This window comes from Mandrillus leucophaeus, unplaced genomic scaffold (genome assembly GCF_000951045.1).
Source record: "Mandrillus leucophaeus isolate KB7577 unplaced genomic scaffold, Mleu.le_1.0 Scaffold79, whole genome shotgun sequence".
Classification (NCBI taxonomy): Eukaryota; Metazoa; Chordata; class Mammalia; order Primates; family Cercopithecidae; genus Mandrillus; species Mandrillus leucophaeus.
The window spans coordinates 507,537-515,447 of NW_012108585.1; the positions used below are offsets into that span (position 1 = coordinate 507,537).

The following is a 7,911-nucleotide window of genomic DNA, read 5'->3' on the forward strand; positions in this document are numbered from 1 at the left end:
TCTCAAAAAAAAAAAAAAAAAGATATTCCATGAAGAAAAGAGTCCATTGTTAAATACGTTTTTAAACCGGTAACACACTACCTTACCTTCCTGGAAATGTACATTAGCATGTGAAAGAGTATGGGAAGTTCGCAGCTTCTGTTTAACTGCATGTGAAAGAGTATGGGAAGTTCTGCAGCCGTCTGTTTAACTTGGTTTAGCTCAGCATGTCTCGAACTGAATTGCTTTTTTCCATGAAATGCCTCTTGTACTCTCAGAAACTAGTGCTCTAGGTTTCATAGAAATGCCCTGAGGAACATGCACTGGGAAACTCTGCTTTGGAAAACTTGTACAGGAAGCAGTTCCATGTGAATAAAAGTTATCAGAACCATCATAATACTTTTCATTTTTATAGGCTTTGATAGATGATGTTTCTTCTTTTCGTTCTTTATTTTTTAGAGACAGGGTCTTGCTCTGTTTCCCAGGCTGGAGTGTACAATCACAGTGGCACAATCGTAGTTCACTGCACCTTGAACTCCGGAGTAGCTAGGACTACAGGGGTGTACCACCATTGCCTGGCTAATTTTTTAAATTATTTTTTGTAGAGACAGGGTCCCACTATGTTGCCCAGGCTGATCTCAAACTCATGGCCTCAAGCGATCCTCCTGCCTTGGCCTCCCATAGTGCTGAGATTACAGGCGTGAGCTACCAGGCTTGGCCCCAGATTCTTTTTCTTTTGGTGAAGAAACTGAGGCTCGGAAGTTAATTAACATACACGAGATTACCTTGAGTAAATAAATCCTTATGCCAAGATTTCCAAGTAGCACGGCGCTTTGGGGGTGAAAATTTTAAATTTGAGTTTCCTATTTTACAACTTGTTTAGAACCCGGTGTCTTTAGTCTCGAGGCCCTGCGGACACAGGTGACTTTTCTTGGCTGGGTGGTGCTGGCTAGTATTGTCTTTATCCACACCTCATAGACTGAGCTCTTCAGCCTGGGCGGTTTCATTTCCAGTCCACCCACTTGCTCTGGGGCAAGAGTGAAGGAGGTGGTATTGTACTGAATGTGATGTTAGTTGTCCACACGGTGAAACTGCCTCCTTTTAAAGCCCTGGGAGAGGACGGAGTACAATGCTGGCACCTGCTCTAGATGACATCACCAGGTAATTATGCCCCGCCCTACCTGGAGATAGTACTTTGAAAAGAACTTGCCTTACAGATCATTTGGTCTGGTGATCCAGCCTACATGGAGTCTTGCTTTGTCGCCCAGGCTGGATGCAGTGGTGCCATCTCGGCCGGCTCACTGCAAGCTCCGCCTCCCGGGTTCACGCCATTCTCCTGCCTCAGCCTCCCGAGTAGCTGGGACTACAGGCGCCCGCCACCTCGCCCGGCTAGTTTTTTTTGTAGTTTTAGTAGAGACGGGGTTTCACCGGGTTAGCCAGGATGGTCTCGATCTCCTGACCTCATGATCCGCCCGCCTGAATAACTAATTTTTCCACTTGTTTTTGCTAATCGAGAACATATATATAAACATATAATAAAACAAAAACAGCGAACAAATAGTAAATAGTGATCAAAATTGGGCTGGGCTTGGTGGCTCAAGCCTGGAATCCTAGAACTTTGGGAAGCCAAGGTGGGGGGATTGCTTGAGCCCAGGAGTTCCAGATCAGCCTGGGCAACATGGTGAGACCTTGTGTCTACAAATAATAATAAAAAAAATAGCTAGCCGTGGTGATGCACGCCTGTGGTCCCAGCTACTTGGGGGGGCTGAGGTGGGAGGATTGCTTGAGTGTAGGCAGTCAAGGCTGCAGTGAGCCGAGATTGTGCCACTGCACTCCAGCCTGAGTGACAGCGTGAGACCCCCATCCCCCCCCCCAAAAAAAAAGAAGAAATATTGGCTATTTTAGTAAGTGTGTATGGCCTTTTGGTGGCAAATGACTGATTTCCATTTTTAAATATTAAAAAAAGCTTACAAAATCATCATTACCGTCTTCATGGCTGTTCAGGGATTCACTGATCCAATCCTTGTACTTTATCAATGAGAAGAATAAGGCAGGCCCTGGAGAGGCCAAACAACACGGCAGTCACACGGCTGCATAACGGCGCCAACTGGCTTCCAGCCCAGCCTCGCGGCCTCTCCACATCGTGGGGACTTCTGTTCCCATCCCCTTGCCCGTCCGTGGCCAGCAGGAGGTTCCCAGGTTAATAATACAGGTCATTTATTGAGCATCTACTGGTGTCCAGGAGCCGTCAGGCTGTTCTGATGTCCCTCTTCCAGATGATGGCCCAGAGAGGTCAGCTCAGGGTCACAGAGTTAGTGCAGGGCCCTGCTGTAAAGGTGAGCAAGGGCAGGAGATGAGGAAGATGACAATGGCTTCCTCTTTCACTGCTTCCCTGCCCCGGGCTTTGGCTGGCAGCCCAGGGTCTCTGGATACTCAGCGGCCTCAGACGTTTGACTTGGTGCACCAGAGGCCGACGGATCAGACTGGATGGCTAGGGGCCTGGGCTTCATGGAGTGACTGTTTCAAAACTTCTCACACCGACACGGATCCCAAGACACTCATTAACACACCCCAGTGACAGTCTATTCATGTTTTGGTAAATACACTGCTCCATTCACCAAAATGCTGTGTCTGCCAGCCAGGCCACTCCCAAAACCCAAAATAGTTACAAGAAAGAAATTTGGTGAGTACAAAGTCAGATCAAAGCAAGTGAGATCAGAGTTTTCATGGGTTGTTCACACAGGCTTTGAGAAGGCAACGTCTGTCTTTTGTGGACAGAGCTGTGACACAGGCTCCTTCCTGTTCTCAGCCTTTCCTTTTATTTATTTATTTATTTTTTTAAAACAGCTTTATGGAACTGTAATTCACATACCGTACATTTCACCCATTTAAAGTGTACAATTCAAGGCTGGGTGTGGTGGCTCACACCTGTAATGCCAGCACTTTGGGAGGCCAAGACGAGAGGATCGCTTGAGGCCAGAAGTTTGAGACCACCCTGGACAACATAGGGAGACCCCATTTCTACTAAATAAAAAAATTAGCCAGGTGTAGTGCCGTGCACCTGTAGTTACAGCTACTTGGGCAACTGAGGAGAAAGGATTGCTTGAGGCCAGGAGTTTGAAGCTGCAGAGAGCCATGATTGTGCCACTGCACTCCAGCCCGGGCAGTGGAGTGAGGCCCTGACCTTAAAAATAAAGGGATGGGACGGGATGGGACGGGACGGGACGATGAAAAATTAAAATAAAATAATATAAAATGAAATATAAAATAAAATGAAATAAAATAGATGGAGTCCTCGAAACTCTGAACAGGACATCGGAGTTCCTGGTGTGCAGGAACCGGTGACCTAATCACCCTGCTGTGTTCCTCCGGGGGAGGCCCCACTGCCCGGTGAGTTAAAACTGAACCACTAGCCAGGTATGCGTGGTCTTGCGAGTTTGCCTCTGGTTGAGTAGCAGAGGGTAGAGCGGAAGCAGAGGGTCAGTCAGAGCCCACGTCCTGTGAGGGGCTTCCGAGTGCTCCTGGAGGAGGCTGACGGCTCCTGCCTTCGTGCCCCTCTGAACCTCATACCTCTGCCAGAGCCCCTGGCGCAGGTGACACCCTTTTGTTTACGTGTCTGCCTCCTTTGAGGACCACCTGTCTTTCATCTTGAAGGGGTACAGAGCAGACACTCAGTGCTTGTAGAATGGAGGAACATACTGTTCTGGGCTTAGCTCCCCCAAGCGTTTGTTCATTTAAATAATTAGGATGTGCAGGGAACACCCGGGAGGGAGCTGTTCATAGCAGGCCTCAGAGAGAACTGTTTGAGAAGAACTTTGAAGGATGAGCAGGAGTTTGCCACGTAAGGAAGAAATGAATGGGCCTTCCAATCAGGAAATCGCATTTGTAAAAGCATGGAGAAGTGAAACAGCAGGACGATTCTGGCAAAGACCGGGGTTTGGTGTGGGTGGAGCAAAGGTGTGTGACAGGGAGTGGTGTGAAGTGAGGCGGAAAAGGTAGGTCGGACTCGTGTGCTGGGCGAGGCTCTGTTCTGAAGCCTTCTGGGAAGCTTCGGAGGTTTCAAACAGCAGAGTGACTTGGTCAGATCCGAGCTTCAGGACGACCGTTTTGGAGGCAGTGAGGGCTCCGTGTGGGGGAGAAGCCGAGATCCAGGTGGAGGCTCTGCTGCGGCCGAGTGAGGGCCCAGCAGGGGCAGTGGATATTCCTGTGTGGCCCACACCCCTGCATGATGCCCTCCCCTTCCCCAAGGGTTACTTGCTGTGTGTCCTTGGGGAGTCATTTTACCTCTCTGAGCTTCAGTGTCCTCACCCTTAAAATGACACGGTTCCAACAGATACCTTCTCCTGTACTTGGAACTTTGGAAGTTTCAAAACCACCATTGGCCATAGACATGCCCTGGCACTTGGAGTGACCAGTGCTCCTCCCTGGGCCTTAGTCACTGCTGGACAGTGGAGCGAGTGGGCAGAGGGCAGGGCTGGTGTGCTGGAGTCCCACGTCCCCGCCAGATACAAAGCCTCCAAAACTCAGAGGGACACAAATCTTCGGGGAGCAGGGGGGTTCTCATCCCAGGCCCAGGGAGGAAGAGGGTGCCCACTGGCCCCTCAGAGACCCCCACCTGCAGCCTGAGAGTGGGTGCAGCATGGTTTGAGGGCTGGCCCAATGCTGCGTAAGGGCCTGGGCTTAGCGCAGGTAGCTCCTCTTCCCACACTCCCACCCTGTCTGCCTGGGGCCGCCTGTGGCATCTGATGATCTCATTGCTCCGGCAAGAAAGACCCTGAGGGTGAGGCAGGAGCGGCCAGCCAGTGCCTCCAGTGCCTCCCTCTGCCCCTCCTCTCCCTGCCCGGTCCCCGTGGCCTCTGGCCTCTGGCCTCCAGGCTGAACACAACAGGCTTCTCTGGTGGCGTGCCCTCCCCAGCTGCCCTCCCTCCTGGGATCCGTATCTCCCAGGGAGGGGGCAGGAGGCCTTTGGAGGAGACAGCTGAGTCTTATAAACTGGACTTGAAGATTTTCCCCTGAAGTCACACAATGTCCCCATTCTTTCCTTCCTTGAAGCTTTAACCCACCACCCACCTACCCAGCCCACATTCCCGCTCCCACCCGTTCCAGCCCCCTACTTCGGTTTCTGTGAGTGACGGCTGCTTCCCAAGGCCCACATTCCTAGCATTGAGCAGGCCAGTGTGCCCCGTTGGCGCCACACTGCTGGAGGGCAGGGAGAGACAGGTTCCCCTGTGTCTCTGGATCCAGCGCTGGGGCGGTGTTCCCCGGAGGCTGCGCCCACCCTCCCAGCCACACCTGGGACCGTGGGCACTCCTGTTGAGGAGTTATCCCCTGCCCCACTCCTCTCCCCGCCTGCCCATCCTCCCTCCTACAGATCTCTTGCTGAACTTGCGCCACTTCTTCTTATCTGGGTGTCCCCTCATAGTTCCTAAGGGCAGTCCAGATTTTGCTATCTGGTGGGCATGGCAAGGAGGCCAGGGCAGGCTACTGGTAGGGAGTCATCAGGCCCCACCTCCCACAACCTGGACAGAAGCCCTGGGGGAGGGGAGGACATGGGATGATCCGAGGCCCACTGTCTGGATGATTGGCACAAAGTCCCCACGCTTCCCCTCTCCTCTCAAATTTCCAGTCCCGCCACCCACTCAAAGAGTGCTGGATCCTGCCTTAGCCCTTTCTGGAGAAGGGGGCCTTCTGCTCTGGGCCTTCAAGCCCAGTCCTACAGAGGAGAGAGGGGATCCGACCCGACTGGCACTGTCCCGAGGCTGTCCCAGGAACGGCTTGCTCAGAATGAGTCTTGGAGGCCTCCGAGAACTGTGGGAGACCGAGATGCTGGCAAGCCCAGATGGGCCCCAGCTCCCTCCTGCGGTGCCTCCCAGCTGCTTCCCAAGGGGAGCCAGAAGCGTGGAGACCCCTGGGTAGATAAGGTTTCACAGGCAGACAGCTGTGGAGCTTTCCTCTCCTCAGGCATCAGGGACGGGGAGGGGAGGAGAGCAAGTCTTCCCTGAGACCCCAGCAGGCTCCTCCTAGTTCCCTGTCCTCTCAGCTATTCTCTCACAACCGTTGCCCCCCTTGCCTGAGGCATGAAAACCAGCCCCCTTCCTGCATGGGAGGACCAGGGAGAGTATGTGCGTGTGTGTGCACGGCCAGAGCAGACCTTGTCCTCGAGGCCAGGCCTTGGGGTGAACATCAGCACCAGGTTCCTGAAATAGGTGCCAGGTGCTGGGCTAGGAATGGGATAGAGTGGGCCGGACCCGCACAGTGAGAGGAGCACTGGCCCCTCTCTGCCCAGGCTCCCGGAGCTGAGGAGCTGGGGCGGGCATGGGGTGCTCACGCTCACTCACCACTGTGCCTCCGCCCTCCAGTTCCGGGGCCGTGCCAACCTGCACGTGTTTGAGGACTGGTGTGGCAGCTCTATCCAGCAGCTCAGGAGGAACCTGCATTTCCCGCTGTACCCCCACGTGAGTGCCTGAGGGCTGCCGTGCCCACCTCCCTCCACACCTGCCTCCTCTGCCCACTGCTGTCTCGCGTCTTTCCTTGCTTCTTTTCTGGTCCGTATTTTCTCCTTTATCTTTTGAGCTCTCTTTTTGTCTGCCCATAATAGTTCCCTTGTTTCCTTCCTAGGGATTCTTTCAATTTCATCTTCTGCATCATTTCCGTTTCAGACTCTCTGGCTCACAATATAGTATACCCAGGGCCACCATGTACAGTTGTGCTGGTTGTGCACTGTACAAGTCTCCTGGACAAAGAGGCATATGGGAGCTGAAATTGAACCTACACTCCACTCACGAAGCCACAGCCCCGGTCCCTCCTGTCATAGTCCCCTCCTAGTCTTCCCACCAACCCTGGGTGGACCGACTTCCTCTTCCTCTTCTGGGTGACTGTTTCCTTCCCCTTTCTTGGCATAGATTCGCACAACCCTGAGGAAGCTGGCCGTGTCCCCCAGATGGACCAACTATGGCCTCCGCATCTTTGGCTACCTGCACCCTTTCACCGACGGTGAGGCCAGCCCCAGCCCGTCCTTCCTCCCGCTCTAGAGTGCCGCACGGGACCCAGAGAACACCACACAAGGCTACGGGTAGACGGGACTAACTTCCTGTTAGTCCCCCCTCAGGGAGAGAGGGGAAATCGAGTCACACTGAGGTCTCGTCCAACTCCCACAGGCTGCTGCTTCGCTCCCTGGTTTGTAGCCTGGAACCAGCTCCTCTCTCTCTATAAGTCTTTTCCATCTTCACACTGTCTCCCAGGATGTAGAGACCCCCACTTAACAGAGAGGGAAGCCACGGCATCCAGCCCGGAAGGGAATTTAATTGCTAAGACACTCGAAAAAGCCGCCAGCTTTTTATGCTGATGCCCTCCTTGTCCTCATCTGGACACTCTCCCCACTGCCCAGGGAAAATCCAGTTTGCCATTGCTGCAGATGACAACGCGGAGTTCTGGCTGAGCCTTGATGACCAGGTCTCAGGCCTCCAGCTGCTGGCCAGTGTGGGCAAGGTAGGGCCAGCTCAGCCCCGGGCCCTCCCCTCTGTTCCTGGGGCCTGTTCACTGAGTCCACCAGCAGCCGCTCATTACCGTAGCATCTCTGGTGTGACAGCAGGGAAGAAGGGGTGGAAAGGAAGTCTCCTCCCTCACCCCTATCCCTCTACGAAGGGATAAACTGAGGATGGGGAGGAGTGAGGAGTGGGGAGGTGAGTGGAATGAGGAGGAGCGAGGAGTGGGGAGGAGCGAGGAGTGGGGGAGGAGTGGGGAGGTGAGAGGAGTGGGGAGGAGTGAGAAGTGGGGAGGAGGGAGGAGTGGGGAGTGGGGAGGTGTGGGGAGGTGAGAGGAGTGGGGAGGAGTGGGGAGGAGGGAGAAGTGGGGAGTGGGGAGGTGAGAGGAATGGGGAGGAGTGAGGAGTGGGGAGGAGGGAGGAGTGGGGAGGAGTGAGGAGTGGGGAGG

General features: G+C 53.9%; 1 protein-coding gene across 1 annotated transcript in view; it reads left to right on the forward strand.

Moving 5' to 3' along the window:
- B4GALNT3 (beta-1,4-N-acetyl-galactosaminyl transferase 3) overlaps nucleotides 1-7,911 on the forward strand; it is a 33,853-nt gene that overhangs the window by 3,870 nt on the left and 22,072 nt on the right. Inside the window, exons 4-7 of the mRNA XM_011967181.1 lie at nucleotides 6,339-6,434; nucleotides 6,882-6,972; nucleotides 7,367-7,472; nucleotides 7,699-7,723. Of these exons, the coding sequence (XP_011822571.1) occupies nucleotides 6,339-6,434; nucleotides 6,882-6,972; nucleotides 7,367-7,472; nucleotides 7,699-7,723 (318 nt within the window). The remainder of the gene's footprint in view (nucleotides 1-6,338; nucleotides 6,435-6,881; nucleotides 6,973-7,366; nucleotides 7,473-7,698; nucleotides 7,724-7,911) is intronic.